At 36.3% G+C, this 19,199-nt stretch overlaps 3 protein-coding genes and 1 pseudogene across 3 annotated transcripts; 2 read left to right on the top strand and 2 right to left on the bottom strand.

Moving 5' to 3' along the window:
* Positions 1-2,423: 2,423 nt before the first annotated feature.
* On the top strand, positions 2,424-3,470 carry LOC139881507 (E3 ubiquitin-protein ligase ATL4-like). The gene has a single exon (XM_071865968.1). It carries the CDS (start codon positions 2,424-2,426, stop codon positions 3,468-3,470), a length of 1,047 nt encoding a protein of 348 aa, XP_071722069.1.
* Positions 3,471-4,826: 1,356 nt separating this feature from the next.
* Positions 4,827-5,759, bottom strand: LOC139881506 (uncharacterized; annotated as a pseudogene).
* A 1,304-nt stretch (positions 5,760-7,063) lies between these two features.
* Positions 7,064-8,312, top strand: LOC139881516 (10 kDa chaperonin 1, chloroplastic-like). The gene is made up of 7 exons (XM_071865975.1): positions 7,064-7,151; positions 7,256-7,314; positions 7,431-7,481; positions 7,755-7,820; positions 7,908-7,958; positions 8,060-8,089; positions 8,244-8,312. The coding sequence occupies exons 1-7, from the start codon at positions 7,064-7,066 to the stop codon at positions 8,310-8,312; spliced, it is 414 nt and encodes a 137-aa protein (XP_071722076.1).
* Positions 8,313-10,590: 2,278 nt separating this feature from the next.
* Positions 10,591-12,985, bottom strand: LOC139881502 (protein TRIGALACTOSYLDIACYLGLYCEROL 4, chloroplastic). The gene is made up of 5 exons (XM_071865965.1): positions 12,711-12,985; positions 11,932-12,181; positions 11,296-11,677; positions 10,876-11,165; positions 10,591-10,791 (listed from the first exon to the last, which is right to left on the bottom strand). Exons 1-5 carry the CDS (start codon positions 12,983-12,985, stop codon positions 10,591-10,593), a joined length of 1,398 nt encoding a protein of 465 aa, XP_071722066.1.
* Positions 12,986-19,199: the final 6,214 nt, after the last annotated feature.

The following is a 19,199-nucleotide window of genomic DNA, read 5'->3' as shown; positions in this document are numbered from 1 at the left end:
ATATATATATATATATTTGTAAATAAATTCTGACGAGGTTCGAAAAATGGTGACTGGCCAATTTCAAGATTGTTAAGGAAGGAATAATGAGGAGAGTGTGTCTTACGGTTATCTTTTTTGAGATGACGAACGACGTTGACATTATGGTCAACAACAGAAAGAGCTATAATATCCACATTGTCCCAGGAATGGCATATTTGTCGTCAGTAACAAAGAGGTAAAGATGGAAATGAAAGAATTTTCCTTCCCTTTTTAAAAACATGCATGGTCCCCATGGATGCAATGCAAATACACTATACTAAAATTCTCCATGTCTATATATGTTTGATCCATGTGCATAGAGAGTCCAAAATAATAGGCTGAATATTCATCCAGTGATATTGTACACGCACTTTTCTCAAAATGATCGAGAGTGACAAATAGAAAGATCTTAATAAGTGGAGTACTAGTAACTTATACTCCATCCTCTCAAAATGCTTGCCACTTTCCTAATAACGTAGGAAAAATGATAAGTATTTTCGGATGGAAATAGTTTTTTTTTTTTTTTAATTTATCGTAATCGATTTGAAATATTCAGCAGCCTATTATTCAACTTGTAAGCATCGTATGGTTTAGACTTTCGACTGACCGGCGATGATAACTTCACGCTCAAGACTCCTAAAATTTATATAGAAAGAAGAGGCTTTAATAACTTTTTAATCTTTCATTCCACAAAGAATCTTGTACCATGCTTGTTCTGGGTCTGTCTCATTTTTGTTTACACAAGAGTCAAACATTATACTATTGTTTTTGTCATGTCATCAAGACATGCCATGAGTGCAAAGGAAGCAAAGTGAATAAGTGCTGGAAATTTGTAAAGTTATGCAGTTTAATTCCAAATGTTTGGCCTTCTTTATTTCTTTCATAAAGAAGTGAATTAATAACTTCAGCCTGACAGTTTCCTTAGTTAGTAGGTAGGCAAAATCTATGTGAATTAATGTTCTGCTGCACTATAGGTTACAAACTCCCAGTTTCTCGACTCTGGACATCAATTGCATTCATCTACCACCATCACCACCGACAAATGCATGGATACGGTTTGATTCTGGTCCAAAACCGAATTGAAATTAGTCACTCAGGACGTTGAATTGAACCGAAAATGTGAGGGTCGGGTTTAGCCTAGTTTATTGTTTTCAAAAAATATAATTGTCGATCTGAATGTACCTGTGTGGCAATCACGGAGAGGATACATGAAAACTATTTCTTGCCAATTGACAAGACAATGTGTCAAGGGTGAATGGATGGAATATAAAACGTTGGGGGTAAATCGAATGTGTATCAGAAGCATTTAGGACTAAATAAATGAGTTATTTACCCCTTCTTAAGGCTTAACCGATGATTCTTTTTAAGAACAAAATACTTCCTTTAATGACTTGACTTTCCAATCGAACACATTCTTTTGCAATCGGAATCGATCATACCTACCTATGTACCATAATAGATAATTGTAATTTGCATCTATTTTGGGACGGAGGTAGTAAAAATTAAACCTCTCTCTTTAAATTAATCGAAGCGTATTTTATTTAATGAAACTAATAATCCTACATGGGATTGTTTTGTTAGCTTTTAGCAGAAGCAATGTAGCTTCTATTACATACACATTACAATTACACAGCGCACAACAAAGGACATCATGTGACTTTTAAATTAAAGTCTTCTTCATTATAAGTTGTAGGCATATGATAGAGATTATGGTGGAGAAATGCTACATTTAAGTTAACTAATTTATTGGTTTGAACATGTATTGTTCAGGTCAACTAATTTAAATATTAAGAGAGAATAAAACAATTGAGCTGTTAGGATCCGGATAAATTACTCAAAGGATGTTTTTTTTTTAAGGATTAATAAAAAAAAAAAAAAAAGAAAGTGTATTTCCAAATTCCATTTGACGAAACTGGGTTTGTTTTTTTGGAAAGAAAGTCAGAGCAGACCGTAACTAATGTTTTGATACAATTAATAGGAACGAACCGATAATTGAGTCTCGGATACCGACGCACTGACGAACATCTATTTAAATGCCATTTACTCCATTTCCATACGATTGACAGCTTATATATATATATGAATGAATGAACCCAATGTTATTTAATGCTCTCTAGTCTCACAACAACCCTCCTTAATTCATCCACCGTACGTTAAAATTACCTTCATTTCATCCATATCGAACCCCATCCAACACGTCCACGTCACTATCACTCACTCGTGCCTCTCACGTGATCTCCCCCCCTTCCCCCCCAACCTACGGTAACTGACAGGCTACTTTCTCTTCTTATGTTAGTATTTTAGCCTTGAAAAAACAAGCACACACCAGCTCCTTGTTACTTACTGTCTCTCTCACTCTCTCTCTAAAATAAGCTACAGTGAAAAGATCGAATCGGAATATTATGGCGACGCCGCCACCTATGTTCTTTGGCGGAGGAGGAGGAGGAGGATCGAACAATGCTGCACATTCTTCCTCGTCGTCATCTCCATCTTCATTCAGTCCCAGTCTCACCATAATCGGTCTTATTTTGGCTGCGACAGTTATTATCTCTATCGGAATTTGTCTACTCCTCCGCCACATCAATCGGCGGTGTATCCGCCACCTCTCTGCTGTTTCCGATTCTTCCTCAGCCTCTAACACCTCCGTCGCCCCCGTGGACTCTCTTCGTCGATCCAGTCGCCGAATTTCTCCTGAAACCGTCGCTAATTCTGCCAGTACAGCGTCTAATTCGGTGATCGATTCTCTTCCGGTTTTCACATTCGCCTCCATCACTCGCCGCAATCCGTCGACTCTCCACGGCGGTGATTGCGCTGTTTGCTTGTCGAAGTTCGAAGCTAACGATCAACTCCGACTTCTCCCACTCTGTTGCCACGCATTTCATCTCGAATGTATTGACACGTGGCTGGCGACGAACCAAACGTGTCCACTCTGCCGGTCGCCTCTACACAAATCCGATTCGGAAATTTTGAAAGCTGCATTGGCCTCTTCTAACGACACAACGGAGAACAATAGCTTTCGCCTTCAGATAGGCTCGTTGAGCCGACGCCGCCAAAGCCTTACGAATTCCACCGATTTCGGCGAGCCACGACTCAGCTCATACTCAATCGGCTCGTTCGATTACGTTGTAGATGAGGAGTCCGAGATTTTCGTCAACCAAACACACAGAAGATCCGGCTCCGAAAAAGATAGTGATCAACAGCCAGTTAATTCCATGGCGAATAACCTAGCGGCCGACGTTGGCGGCGGCGGAAGGAGTTGGCGCCTTCACGACTACGTTGACAGGCTCTCCTCGTTATCTTCTCGTGCACTGTCTTTCAGAAGCTCCGGCAGGTTCTTCACCGGGAGCAGTCGTCGGACTGAAATAATCGTTCCGGAAGACTACGATTTGGAGGGAAACCGTGTGGGGGAAGAAATCAGCGAGATGTTTCGATGGTTCTCAGGGGTATGATCGTAATTCCATTTTTTTGCCCTTTTTGACTTTGGTGGTCGACTGAGTGTAGCTAAATTGATATGGCGGTTCATTGAGTGTAGATAAGCTAAAAAATTGATTCAACTAAACCAGGTAGTACTTAGTATTAGTAGTGAATTTAGTAGTAACACAATACCCAAATATATTCATCATTTACAAATCTGACTGTTCAGTTTTTGGTTGAACTCTACGGTTTATCAAATTGCTCTAGAATTTATTTTTTCCAAATCAAAACATCTACATTGTATTCTAATACAAAATCAAGAAAATATTAATAGAAGATTGAAATTTCCATTTTTTTCTTTTTAACCATGAAAGGTAAATTCTAACGAGAGTCATGGTAATGAATTGAATCTCTTCTTAAGCCGTCACAAATACAAACTTTTTTGGTATAGGCCAATCTGTCCAAAATAATCACCAAGAATGCACTATCTCGAAAAGTTCAACTCGACTTGAAATACTGAATCAATTTAACGAGTCATCCCCAGAAATTGAACATTTATCCAATCTTAGTTATAGTTATCGTACGATTACGTTATAGATTGTACAATTTATATGGACTTGGAATATAAGATATATCAGTTACCCTCCCTTTTGAATTGATAATACGATATATTTATCGAGAATTATCCATTGTGGTGGTTATCGACTTCCGAAAGGCTTCATTAAAAAACTTTATAGAATGTATCAAGTTGTTGTCCAAATACTAAACACATATTACAAAAGAAGCAAGACAAAGCAACATTTTGATTACGAAATTTTCACACCAAAGGCAAAGGATTGTATAGCTACATATATAGTATAATAGGACAAATGGATGGCGGATGGCTCGACTTTACATTCAAATTCTGAAAATGCATTTGGTGTGGATATTTTCTTTCCTTACGTATGGCATTCCCATTTTGGATAGTGTGTGATTCTAGAATTGTGGTTAAATATGGAAACTAACGTGATGAATGCCAAGACAAATAACCTTGAAGGAGAGAATTCTATGGGGACATGTCATTCAGATGTTTAGAAGAAAGATCCTACTTGGTAACGATATCGGATCGGTTTTGGGGGGCATTAGGAAGCTTGAAGCACGGCCGTGTGGTTGAAATCAAAATTGGTCCAAAATTGAAAAACAATTGCTAAGAATAACGAAACTGATTGATTCCTCGAACCAATTCGATCGATCTTATTGACTTCCTTTACAAGGAAAGAAGACAAATTGGTTCAATTAGCTTAATTTTGCTTCAGCAGCCAACTAGACCATCCGAGAATAAACATCTCAAAATTTTAACCGCCTGCAAGATAATTCCGATAAACAAATGATTACTGATTTAAAGTAAAATCTCATAACAGCAAGTTTAACAGAGAAATACATAGGAAACCGATACTGATCAGAATGTGGTTAGTCTTTTTTTTCTTCATCCCACTGCTACAAGGAAAAGTGCTTGCACTGTAGCAACCCCGTCTTCTGCTTGATCCCTATACCATGATCTTCGAGCACAAACGAAGAATTTGTGGCACCATTACTGAACAAAACACACCAAAAGTATGGACCTTTGTGTTTATGCTCCCCGACAATTCCAACTCCAACCTCAGAATGTGATTTGTTTCTAAGCACGGACAGAGTTCTGTTGTCTTTAATAAGAATGTTTGAAAAAGCTACAGATGGGATTGCATACTTGGATTGACATCCTACGATGAGACCAGTTATAGTGCCAATAGTCGGAAGCTCTACGCCACAATTCGGAGCAAATATTTCTGTGAAGTCATCTTCCGGCGGTTTACAGTTTAAGGCATTATTGTTTCCGGTTCTACTACAATTTCCTTTGCATAATTCGAGATATTGTAGAGCCATGCAGCCAAGACCAGGGTTGTTTTTTAAATGTGGAAGCTTGTGGGATGTTCGATTCTGGTTGATGATACCAACAAGATCATCAGCACGGTTACCTGACAGGTACGAAAATGTCAACTCAGCATTCAGAATTAGAAAACTTTTTTACTTCTAATATGTTTGTGATGAGATGCCAGTATTGAATAGCTAATTTATCCATATCAAACAAGATGATGGCTTATTGACTTGTACCCTTTAATTAAAACGTGCATATTCAAAAGACAATTTTGTTTCATACTCTGGAAATTTCAAATACAAATACAAATACAAATATCAGAAGGAATAATTTATAAACTTATAATGCTCCATTAATAAACACTAATCTATATAAACAAGCAAGAATTATTTAACAAATTCACTCCTTCTGACTTCCAATTTAAAGCCATGACAGTCAAATTAGAATTGGACGGTTAATTTTTATCGATCCTGATCCTGCTACTCTTGTAGAGCACGGATAATAAAAGGCAACGTCGACAACACTAGACATAGTATTCTGAAGGTCAAACAACGAGCTAACACTATCTTTCTTCAGCAGTGCATTTTCAGAAACTCTGGCACTAAAGGAGCTAACATTATCAATGCAATTCGGCTCAGTTCAGCTCAAAATCTAGCGGAGCCTAAATAGTTCATTAAATAACAAAGCATAAATATTGCCTAATAGCAACTAAGCTATACATGTACTCAGGTCACATAATATATATTCCCCACCAAAAATTTCCAATCAATTATTCCAACAACTGATATCTAACAAGGTAAATCAAAATGGGGCATTGTAAAAGTTTCAAATTACAGTGAGAAATTAGCAGAAGCACTCACCATGGCAAACATCAACAACAGCTAAAAGAAAATGAAGGAGAACAAAGCAGTAGCAGAGCTTCTTCATCATCGCCACCATCCCTCGCCTCAAAATGCTTTTATTTTATTTTAGTTTTCCTTTGAGTTTAACTAAATAAACATAAAAGATTGTATAAACCCTAATACAGATATATCAACTGAGAGAGTGTTTGGCAGCTGGGAAATGTGAAGCGTGGGAAAATAAGAAAAGCGAAGGGATAAAAGTGTGTTGCAGAGATTAAGGACAATGATGGTCTAAAGTTATAATGGTGGTCCCTAGTAGCCGTTTGATCAGATTGACAAATGGACCGGAGCTTGGGCTATGGGTTGACTGACATGATTCGATAGAGCCGATAAAATGATAAAATCGAATTGAATCAAAGTATTTTTTTTTTTTAATAAATTCCGTTCGAGTAAACCTTAAACCTTAATCATTAGGGCATATCCTGGTAAGGCTAATCAAAGTATTTGATCAGTTGTGATTAGAAGATTCAATTGAAATCAACTCCTTCAGACAAAAATAAATAATTACAGTAAAAGTAAAAGTTTAAGAAAATACTGTAGTAGTAAATTGATGGAAATTACTGCAACCAATATCAGTCAAGCAATTTTGAGTACTACTGTAGTTTGAAACTCAGAAGCCCATTTTTTTCTGGACTAATTCTTAAGCCCAAAATGATTGATTGAGAGAAAAAAGAACTCTCTAGAGCCCGTTCTAACGACACGTGTCGACTAATACATTTTTGGTAGGAGGGTTTTAGCTTTGGTTCTGGAACTTGAACTGGAACATTTTTTAGCTTTGGAGTCTTCGCTTCTGTCTTGTGTTATCTAATCTTCAAATTCATCTTATCAATCAATGGCGCTTTCTTTCCTTACACTTCCAAAACCTCTCTTCTTCAACAAGACCACTGCCTTTCCTTCTCTCTCCAACCAAACCCAACAAGGTTCGTCTTTGTCCAAATTCTACTGTCCTTTTTTTCTTTGGGTCAATGAAAGTCTTGTTGCAAATTTGCAATGAATAAACTCACAATCTGTATTTTTTGAACAGGGTCTCGAAGAAATTCTTTGAAAGTCCAAGCTGTTTCCCAAAAATGGGAACCGAGCAAGGTCTTTGATTTTCCAATTTTTACATTTACGTACATGTGACATTGTCGGACTACTGAGTGATGTTTTGTCAATTTAGTTGTTCAATTGCTTCCTTTTTTTTTGTGTGTGTCTTTCAGGTTGTTCCACAAGCTGATAGAGTACTTGTTCGACTCGAGCAGCTAGCTGAGGTATGTGTTTACATTTACAAAAAGAAAGAGCTAACAGTTTACTGGTATTGTAAGGTGTAATTTTAACACAAAGAGAACATTGAAATGATTGGTTTGATTCTAGTAGTGTTTTGGTTTCAGTTACTGGGTTTATCTGTTTGGTAGAATCTCCTTCCGTTTCTAGGCATAGGAAAAGTGGCGAGTAATTAGGGACATAGGTTGTAACAAGTAAGGACACATATATATTTTTTTTAATCTACACGAATTTATCAATGTTTTTAATTTGTGGCACAGAAATCTGCTGGTGGAGTATTGTTGCCAAAATCTGCTGTGAAATTCGAGCGGTATCTAATGGGGGAGGTGAGATATACTTTTATTCATTCATCTACTCTTTATCTTAGTGAGATGGCAATGAATTTGTTGTTATTTACATTTGGATTTTCTCAGATCCTCTCGGTTGGTTCTGATGTTGGCGGCGACGTACAGGCTGGAAAGAAGGTAATACTAACTACAGGAACTTTTATCTCTTGCAGAAAATATTATCCGAGATTGCCATTGTGCCATATGTTTCTTATAAACTGCTTGTTCTTATTTTGCAGGTTCTTTTCTCAGACGTCAATGCTTATGAGGTAACAGAAGTGAATTACTAATTTATAAGTATACAAAAAATTGTTACTTCCCAAATTAATCGGGCTAGGATGTCGTTTAAGGATAGGTCAAGTGGTACCATGCATTCGATTTTTCAGTAAATTCTTTTATTCTGAATGGTCGAGCTTTGTGCAGGTTGATTTGGGAACAGAAGAGAAGCACTGCTTCTGCAAACAGAGTGATTTGTTAGCTGTTGTCGAGTGAAACTGTCAAACTTTTTTATAGTCTAGCGAGAATGGGAATGAGAGGATGATTCTGTACTTCTATCAAGAATGATTATTATTGAACTCTCTGCGAATGAGAAAGCACAGTACTTTTATCCATAAACAAAATGTACTTTTATGTTTCATAAAAGTAACATTTTTTATGCATTTGCAGTTCGACAACCTTTTTTTCATAAGCAAAACTAAGCAGTTGGTCTCTCATGCAGTTGGTCCTTCATGTTTCTTTGTTTTGCTACATTATCTTTTATGTTTCAGTTTGGGCTTTTAGTCTCTACGTTTGATATTCCGTTTTGTCCTTCACGACTAACATCCGTAAAAAATTACATATGTGTCCCATTCAACTAATTAAACATGACATGTGTCATCTGCGTGGACTAAATATCACATTGTCTTATCACTCCCACTAATTTGGATTAAACAAATCCCTCATTCCAAACAAACTTAAATCAATTCAAGTCTGAAATCCAACTCGATGGGGTTGGGATCGGTTCGATTTCGGTTTCCGGTCCGATTCTCGTTGAACCGCAGGTTAAACCGGCGTTTCAAAATAAAACCAATATGTTCGTATAGCTTCAAAATAAAACCAATATGTGGTAGTTGGGTTTCGAACTCGTATAGCTCTAAGACATTGTTAATCACTTAACCACACCACCACATCTAATTTCCAACGCCTTCACCCTCAAAAAATTTGATTTTCTTCTTCACAATCATACACGTCTTCATCTTAGTCTGGGTTAAAAAAATCACTTCTCTATAAATCAACCGACAATCTATCCACTTACAAATCACAGATTCACAATAAGGAGTCCCAAAATCCTTTCGAACAATGAAATCTGGGTAATTAAACCCTTACCAATTTACCACCTCGCCAAACTCCATGTTCTAAGCCTAACACTTGTTCAATTCTGTATCAAAAAGTGAGAATCAAATATTCTCAATTGGCCATCGCTCTCTTACTAATCGGTGCATTAGCGGCAGCAACTTTGTCTACCACAAACAAAACGTCACAAAACCCCAAATCTCGTGACCCCATTCATCAGTGCTTCTAAAATTCAATCTGGTGGATAGCAATCTGGTAATGGAGGACGTTGTGGGGGGCGAGGAAGGGGTGGCGGCGGCGATGATCTTTGGTAGTAGTGGTGGTCGAGGATGGGGTGGGTCGATGAACGGGCGGTGGCGCAAGCCATTTGGTTGTTGGGGGAAAACGTGATTGTTTAATCTAAATGGTTTTTAAAGTTGGTGTTCTTAAGTTAACCAAAATTATTGGATTTAAAAAAAATAAAAATAATTAGAGGATTATTTTGAAGTGATAAAAACGTATTTAAATGTATATAGTATTGGTAGTAATAATAAATTATCTCAAAATAGATACAAATTTTTTTATATAAATTTTAAAATAAATATAATTGTTTTAATATAATTTATATTAAAAAAGTTATATTTATTTTGAGATGAAAAAAATAATAATTAAAATGAGTTGATTGCAAATAGGTATATTAATTCGATTTTGGATTTATTATAAAAAAAATAATGGATTTTGGATTTCACATTTGAATTGGTTTTGGTTGTTTGCAAGGAGGGATTTGTTTATCCAAATAGGTGCGAGTGATGAGACAATGTGACGTGATTATTTAGTCCATGCAGATGATATGTGTCATGATTTAATTGGTTGAATTGGATTCGTATGTGATTTTTTTGACGGACGTTAATCGTGAGGGACCAAATACATTAACGAAATATCAAATGTAGGGATTAAAAATCTGAACTGGAACATGAGGGACAATGTAGTCAAAAAAAAAAGGAAACATGACTAACCAATTGCTTAGTTTTGCCCCTTTTCATATCTTATCTTTGTTTATTACTTCAGAGCAATAATTCCTAATGAATAGATGATCCAGGCAGACTTTTACTTTGATGACAGATTCATGTCCATAAAGTTTAGTTTGATGACAAAGTCGCAAGGATTTTAGTAGTTCAAATAGAACAAATTCTTGTGTCAATTTCAAATACAGCGTATCTATTCCGATTGAATCTCACTAAAGTAGCATGATTTCTCGTACTATGCAGACGATACACAAAAGAAAATGAAAAATGCGCTCAGTGTAACAAAACTGATTCTAATCGAAACAATGCGACATAAGTTAAGACACACTACTCTAGCTTCAAAGAGAAATGGCAAATAGCATTCTGCATTGAACTTTCCTAAGACATAGAAGCTAGTGTTTTAAGCAAAAACTGATGAGAACAACAAGGAGTAGTTAGAACTCGAATAGACGTAACTCAACCATCCCTTCCTTTCTTTTGGGCGAGTACCATGCCATTACTTTGCCAGAGCGTAGAAGTCTTAACGAATAATTCAGACTGTATACAAGATCCTCCATGTGTAGGCCCTGTTTCTCAGATGAAGAAGAGCCGAGACAAAACCTCGAGTCAACTCGAAACACAATTGGCCCTGCAACCTGCAGAACCAACACATTTAGATGATTACAGGAAATAAAATTGAATTTTTTTATAAATCATCCTTTATTAGGATCTGAATTTACCTGTTGTTGAAGGATCAAGTTTAGCCTGGGGGAAGACACTGAACTTTCTTCACTACTTAGAGAATGACCGTTGAAAACACTGAAAACCTTTTTAGCAAGAGCTGAAGCCGAACATAAATCTAGACGGGCGTCTAACCGAGAAAGATCGCCATAAAGACTCCTAAACTTGCCGTGTTGTATGGTATAGTTAACGGAACCAAACAAGTCGGCACTGACTGGACTTCTTGTAGTAGCGGAAATGTCTCCATTCCCCGGTGAATTGCCACCAAACCAGGCCTCACACGAACCACCTAAATTCAAATGGTAAGAAATGAGAGCATATGAAGAAGACAAGCCCTTTCTTCTAAAATTGAAAAAGACAGTTAAATAGTAACAATTGCAAAGTAAAAGTAGAGAGAACTAGTGGATGTGGATAATTACCAAAGAGTCCAGAAATAGCAGAGTGAGGTTCCTTAAGACGTGAATCATATGAAGGACGCCATAACCACCCTCGCTCAGTTTTCACCATGGTGTCCTTCTTGGTCTCTTTTTGCCTCCAAAAGTCTTTGCTCCTCTCATAAGAAAAGGCTGCCTTTGCAGATATTCCAGGCATCAACGCCGAAGGTATGTCACCATTTATGGCACTAAGAGCTTTCGGATGCCCGCTATTTTTGTGTACACCGAATCGATATCGTAACCCGGATTCAGAAACATGCGACGACAAATCTAGAGATACAGACTCAGGAACTTCCCAGTACCCGCCTTTTTGGTCAATAAACAGCTCTGGCCATGCAGCCTCGAGAGTGATATCATGATCGGGAAGCTGTGTAAATGAAAAGGAAGTTGAAAAGTAAAGTACAGTACATATTGCCCATTTTTGGTATCCATCAAGCAATTGAAACAACATATACACACAAAAAAAAAAAAAAAAAAACACATGTTCCGGACCAAATTAATAAGAGCAAAAAGGAAGGCAATTTCCTATGAGTCGACTAAAATGTATCAGAGTCTCTGGATCTGTTTTAACAAAGCAAAGAACTCGCAAAGACAAGTACTGAAGAAAATAAAAATACTTGCCTCGTGATAGTACATTAACTTTTGCCGAGATTGTTTCTTGTCACCAGGCCTTTCCGTGCTAAGCAAAAGGGAAGATGAGGGTGACAGAGATAGCTGAGTGCATAAACCAATCGAATAAAGGGACTTGTCTAGCAAATGCTTAGCTGCTTCCTTAAATGTACGAAGCTCCACCCCTCCTGCATTAGAAAATTCTGTTTTGATGGATGAAAACAGTTTCTTCGGACGGAACTGCCCAACAGTGCCAAGCCACCTATGTGCAGAAATACACCAGAACAAAGTAAGGCATAACTTCAATAACCAACTCAAGTAGCAATTTTTTTTAGTATTCCCGCCAAGTGATTTTTTTCGGCCAGCTCACTCACATTAACATCAGAAACTGAATGTGATATCCGAAACAACTAAAACGTCTACTAACAAATCCACCTTCTGGGTCCGGTCAAAAATATTACAAACGTGCCAAGATTCACAGAACAGGAATAAATTCGACCCATGCTTCAAATTTTATCACCCAAAGTAATACATTGCTTCTATATGCAACCTAAGCAGCATTTCGGTCAACCAATTATATTTATTCTGGCATACACATCGACTACTCCAAGTACACACTCCAGTCAAAGTGAAGCCCTCAAAGCCATGGCCAATATTCACAAAAAAGAAATAACCCAACCCAAAATTTAAGGTTTTTTTTTTTTTTTATATCAGTCAACGCGTAATGACTCAAAATTAACAAGACCCACGATTGAAAAACTTAAAGCATAATCTAAGCAAAAGTCAATTACCAGTTTGACGTTGCAGGCTGGAAGAAAAGAGACTGAAGAGAGAAAGAGCCGAGGTCCTTGTTGTGAAAAGAAGGAGAGAGAGAAGGTATAATTCCAAGAGGGAAGCCATTTCTCAATAGAGAGAGCTGCTGAATCCTGAGAGCTCGACTGGCTGTAGAGCCGTCCATAGGGAAAACCTGACCGGGAATGGAGCGGGCCGTGGCGTCGAGAGTTCGTGGGGTTGATACATTTTGGTCCCAAAACCCTGAATCCATGGCCGACCTCAGGTTTGCCATTTCTTCTTCACTTCAATTAGGGGGGTTTTTCCTTATCTCTCTCTGTCAAGAGTCTCAGGTAAGTTATGTATGTCACTGTTTTAGCTTGAAAAGTGAAATGATACACTACTACATGAAGCGAGAAAAGTGTATTTGGGCTATTTGACATTGTTATCTTAGGCCCATTTAACTTCTTTGCAACACATGATTTATCAACTCCAAGCTTAGGCTCCAACGACTTTAAATATGAGAGACGGAGGATAGAGATTTAATATAAAAATTAATGTAGTGACTTATAATTTAAATGATATGGGTAAGTAAATCGAATATTTTAATTGTTTTTATTTTAAATTTAAAAAAATAAAATTAAAATTTAAGATTTTTTTTTTTTCACATATATGGGTCTTCATATTCCTTAAACGGACAGTGTTTCAAGGTGAGTAAATAATCACTCAACACTGTTTGTTTAGTGTTCATCTCAACTCATCTCAGCCATTGGATCGCCTTCTAGCAAGATCTTGGCCTTTGGATCTTCACCTCACATTCTCCATCGCTCATTTTTTGGCTTCCAAAACTTCTAATCAAAAGACATGCAGGTCGTACGATTGAAGGGATTTGGGCTCCACTCTCCTGGCGCGTCTTTCTTACTGTTTACAAGAGAATGAATTCTGCATTGAAGTCTTGGGGAGCGTGTCATGTCAGCCTTTTGTCCCCCTCCTCTCTCCTTTCATCTTGTCCATCCGTTTTGTGAATGTCGATCTCTATCGTTGGTTTCTTTGGCAAATCAGCTATTTTCTCTTTCCTTTTCTCTTTTTATTTTTCTCTCACGTCAATTTCTCTCTCTCAACTCATCCTCATCCTTTGTCCTATTTTTCTTCTTTTCCATCTACATCGACTTAGCATGTAAAAAGAAGCATGGGGCCAAAAAGTCTTGAATTTCTCCTCTCGAATGCATATTATATCATTGCCGTCGCTGGAGTTTGAGGAATCATCTTCCCCTTTATTTTCTATTTGTTGCATGAAATTATACTTGGGATTTTCAGTGGCTTCTAGGTCTGGCTTTTCTTGCAGCTATAGTGTTTGTCAAAATGTCTCAATGACGTGGATGTTGAATACAATGGGTTGGATCAGTCATTACTCATTGGCCTCTGCCATCAATCATGAAACTGGTCGTCTTCGATATTGTTGGAGTAATGTACACCTTCATTATCTCACATAATCTGCTATCATTTTCTATTTTAATGAAATATGTTGGCCTTTTTTGCATATTGTTTATTATCAAATGCTGAAATTTGTCATGCCTTTCTAAATCTTTGTTCTTTCTATTTTTTTAGGTTTGTTTACCCATGTTTACTTTGGAATTCCTGAATCAAGTGGCAAATGGTCTTGAGAAAGACACCATGTTACTCTACTCTAAATTAGAGTTTAAATTATTTCGAAAAAAGAATAACTTGAATGTTATTGCAGTTACCATCTTGCTGAGAAACACATTCCTTACTATATTTTACTGGTGTGTTATTCGTTCCGATTTTTCTATCTGCTTGAAAATCGTTCTGTGCGATTTATGTTCATTAGTGTAACCAAATGATTTTTTCAACAGAGAAACCATATTGTGGCTTTGAATGTTCAGTTCAAAAGCCAACTAATCTCAAATTGACATCAGCTACCCAAAGAAGTCGAAATACAAATCTAGTTTAGACATCCCAATATATTACATATATGGTTACTTTTATGATCAGGTATATTCAACTTTCAGGCTTAATCATTTTGCTTTAGTTCAAAAGCCTATACTTATTGATTTATCCTAAGTTTATTGCAGGAGCGAGTTTATTTGATACCTGAGTAAGCCGTTAAAGGTGAACTTAGCAAGGAACTGCAGAAATGCAAATATTTTGGAGAGCGGCGTGCTGCCACCATGTGTGTGTGTATATATATTATGTATTTTTTAATCTAATACTTGATTCACGAATTATTTAGAGCTCATTCTTTTATGCAAATTGGGCATGTGACAATATGTAGTTACCTTAGATCGTGCTCTCATATATTGTCACGGGAAGCTTGGGATACACAGAGATATCAAACCAGAAAACCTGTTAGTCGGTGCAGAGGTAATGATCACCATTAACGATGACCCTACATGGAGGGATTATTTGAAGACTGATGTTTTTTCATATGCTTATTAAGTGAGCTCGGGTCTATTGATAATTGGCTAATTTTGCTGTCAGTGAACTTGGTTCTATTGATATATGGGTGAGTTTCTGTCATTGTAACATAGAGATTATACGACCAAAAACTAAGAAGCAAATCTAATAATTAGGCATTCTTAGATGAAAGAGCGGTTCATTCTCATCGGTCTGTTCAAATAGAGTTATTCAATACATGTCATCTAGTTAGATTTTCCTTATGACATGGTTGCCTTGATTTTATTCAAAAAATTTGTTTGCATTGTTATGGAAGTTTGAAGAAATTATGATGTTTTGTCACCTGCTATAGTGAAAAGTTTTTATTTAATTATGCTGCATTATTTTTTTTCAGTTTTTTTAGACTTGGGGTGTCTGACTACCTTCCAAAATTTCGGTGCTTGGACAGATGAATAATTCTAGCACAAAAAAACTTTAAACTGATTGTTTACTCCTATTTAGATTGAATCATGAGATAATTTGAAATTGATTGAATAATTATTGTTGTTATTTTATATAAGGCATGCGAATTTACATGGGAAGTGAAAGTGATGGGTTGGGATGTGAGCTATGGAGCTGACAACTGCCGAAGATTGTTACACCGTGAATATTCAAAAGAGCTGGAAAATCGGGATTGACCTTGACGATGTTCAAGCTCTTGCCGATGAGAATACATCTGCCATGGTCGTTATCAGCCCTGGAAACCCTTGTGGTAATGTCTTCACTCACAAACAATAGCGTTGGCTATTGCTTTTGGGAAATTATCGGTTTCTAAATATTATCAAACTCACTTCTTTCATGTAACGACTAGGTATACGGGGTCTTAGCTTCTTGGCATTCTTGAAACTGCGATCTTAGTGTAAAGGTAAGTAATTATCGGTCTCCTCCCAGACAAAAGTCGATGGAGCACAAACCAGAGAAAGGTATCTCATTGTCGATCTTCCTTGCTGTTTTAAAAATAAACCATCAGACATTGATAATCAATTTGCATCTTTTAATTATTCTTTGCATAATGTACGTTGGCTTGCTTCTTTATAACTTGAAGGATAAGAATATTTATGTTCTTATGGAATTACACACACAATTTTGTTAGGATTTGGATGGAATACTGGTATTTATCTCCGGTTAAATTGTCGTTCTGATCCCTCGAGTTTCACTTATCCTTTTAATTCTCACTGTCGTGCAAAAGTTTCCACCAAATTGGAGGACCCTTTTAAATGCAGGAAAAATTGAAAACTAGAAAAATTATTCTGCTAGCAAGAAATTACTCTTATGAAATCTTTGGGTTTACTTTAGATGTGAATGGTAAGATTATCATGGTAGCATAGGAGGTGTTTCCAACATTGTATATTGCTTTCTCCAACTGACTTTTTAATTTTTTCAAGACTCCATGTTGTTGTGGATTACACCAGATTACCAAAGACCTATTTTTTTTAACTCAATGACATGTTATTCTTATGGTCAGTGGCTTAAATTAGTTTATTGATTGTTTCTTTGCAATTTTTTGTTAATGTATAGTGGTTTCGCTGGTGCATGGAAGAGTTTGAAAAAAATACTAAAGGACAAATCAAAAAAATTATCAGAGTACAAGTTTTTCTATTTACATGAAATTTCATTAGCTATTGAGGTGTGTGATGTGTTCTAAAGAAAAATTAATTATATCTTCGGTAGAAGACGTCAGTTTGTATATTTAGTTGAAATTTCATTATAATTATACTTTTTTGTTGAGGTGTGTGAGGTATTTAAAAATTCCAGTTACTTTTTTTGTAGGTGAATAAGCTAAGGACTTTAAGCATTCTAAATGGAGTAGGGACACAAGATTAATTAGAGGTAACTTTTTTTTTAAGACGGAATGGAATTTTTATGTACTCCTAATTAGTTTCTGTAGAAAATCCCCTTAATTAATTTCGAAATAATGACAAGACTGTTGCTAAGTCAAAAAGCTGTAGGTTTTCCAAAAAATAAAGATTATGGCACTACATCTGTTTGTGGTTATAATCTAGGTTGGCAGTTGCCTGCAGTTTATATTTGATCAATGCAATTAGTGTTCTGTGTTAAGGAAAATTTACACTCTTAGAAAAATATGTTTCGCCCTATGCGGTTTTGATAAGATATTTCTCTATATTTTGATAGATTGATTAAGAAGAGGCCGAAGACTGCAAAAATTGTCCTTGGTTTCAACTGCAATCTGCAGGTGTGTCTTTGATGATACTTAATTCGACCATTCCATCTTAGTTGGTGTATACTGAGTATATTTCATTATAGATCGATTTAATTACCAACACTTTTGCTGTCTTCCTTTTGATTTCCGTGCATGTTTGTTCATTGTTTACGTTTCGATAGCATAGTCTGTAACGATGATAGTTATATAATAATTAGCCCATTGATTTCCAGCCTTTGTTAGTGGCTATATTCTTAGATGTATGGTTGCGTTTTCCCATTTGGCCACCGATATGTGTTTCGACTTCGAGATTGAAAAAGATTTTTATTTGACCAATAGAAATATAATATTGCCATGCATTTCAGACCATAGAATAAATTAGCTTTTAATTTGAAATCCAATTTCTCTCAAGTTTTCATGCTACCTTTTCATATACACGTGTGGTAGATCATTTCTGTGACCATTTTATTCGGTGTGGTTCTTTTTAGGTGATTTATTTCATTGGACTATATTCATTCCCGGCAATAAACTTGAAGTCGGAGTATCAGTCTTTTCTTCCGAAGATTACAGAGTAAAGCTCTTTTTTATTAGTAGTATATTCATCTAGATTTTCATATACATGTACAAGTATTCTGTTATAATGCATATGCACTACTTTCTTACCCTTTAGACGTGATTCTTATTGTCATGTAGAAAATTTTATTCGAACTCACTTGCCGTCGAATGATCCCAACCAAAGAGCGCCTTTACATATACCGGACTGATATAGCTTTTTTACGTGTAGTATTTTATCAACCAGTTTTAGAATCCTCCTTGCTTTGTGAATTTTTTTCTTATCTCATTCTCATATTAATTTAGAGAGAAATTCATGAGTTTTTAGTTCTATCAGCGGCAATTAGTTTTATAGCAGCATCGATTGGAATTCTACCAAGATGTATAACTGTGCCAATTGTGAAAATGCTTATCGTTCCATGTTCAAATACACAGCGGAAGAAGTCACCATCACTCGACTTTTTCAGGTGAGCTTGAGGTTCTTGGTTGAAGACTTCTTTTTTATTAGTTCAATTTTCATTGTTTGTTCTTGTGTTTGGATTTTGACTTTTGTTCTTTATGATTTATCAGTACCATACCCTAAGAAATGTGTTGTGTTATGAATTGCAAAAGGAGAACTCTAGAAGGCAACGAAAGTTGTATTTGATAGTTTCATACTTGATCTTATTATCTGGACGATCATTATTGTTTATTTTGGCAAAAATTATGCAATATTAACGACCAAGTGGTAAATGACGATTACTGTCCAACACTGATTGTATTTTTATTTTGTTATTAGTTTAAAGAAACACCATATTGGACATCCATGAAAGGAAATGAGGGTAAAATTGCATTTTTGTTAGTATTGATGATCATTGGGGTCCTCTTCCAATGTACGATGAGGTGAACGATTTAGTGTCATCGTTTTCTTTTTTTATTTAAAAGTTTTTGCATGTTCACAATTGAAAACTCAACATTCTTTAATTTTTATGAGATTTTGCCACGTAATTGTTTTATAGATATCGATGCAGGCACCAGGAACATCTCTATTGATAGATAGAAAGGGAAGAACACACTCATTCCATCTGTTGTATCGAAGATGGCTCGGTTTGGGTTGCTCAATACATAGTCGGTTTGATCCCGGACCTAATTACAAATCTCTATAGAGGACACTCCAAGAAATTACTATATATTTTGATTAATCATAATACAATAACATATTATTATTGTAGTAGTGTTAGGATGAATCCACTTTTGAACGTCGGGGCTGTCTGGCGGACCCATCACAGGGTTGCTTATGGCTGCCTTTGACGGAACCAGAGCCGATCAGCTGATCGGGTTTGATGTGGCTATTCATTCCCAT

The sequence above is a fragment of the Rutidosis leptorrhynchoides genome, unplaced genomic scaffold (assembly GCF_046630445.1).
Source record: "Rutidosis leptorrhynchoides isolate AG116_Rl617_1_P2 unplaced genomic scaffold, CSIRO_AGI_Rlap_v1 contig167, whole genome shotgun sequence".
In the NCBI taxonomy this organism is placed as follows: Eukaryota; Viridiplantae; Streptophyta; class Magnoliopsida; order Asterales; family Asteraceae; genus Rutidosis; species Rutidosis leptorrhynchoides.
This window is presented reverse-complemented; position numbering and strand designations above follow the sequence as displayed.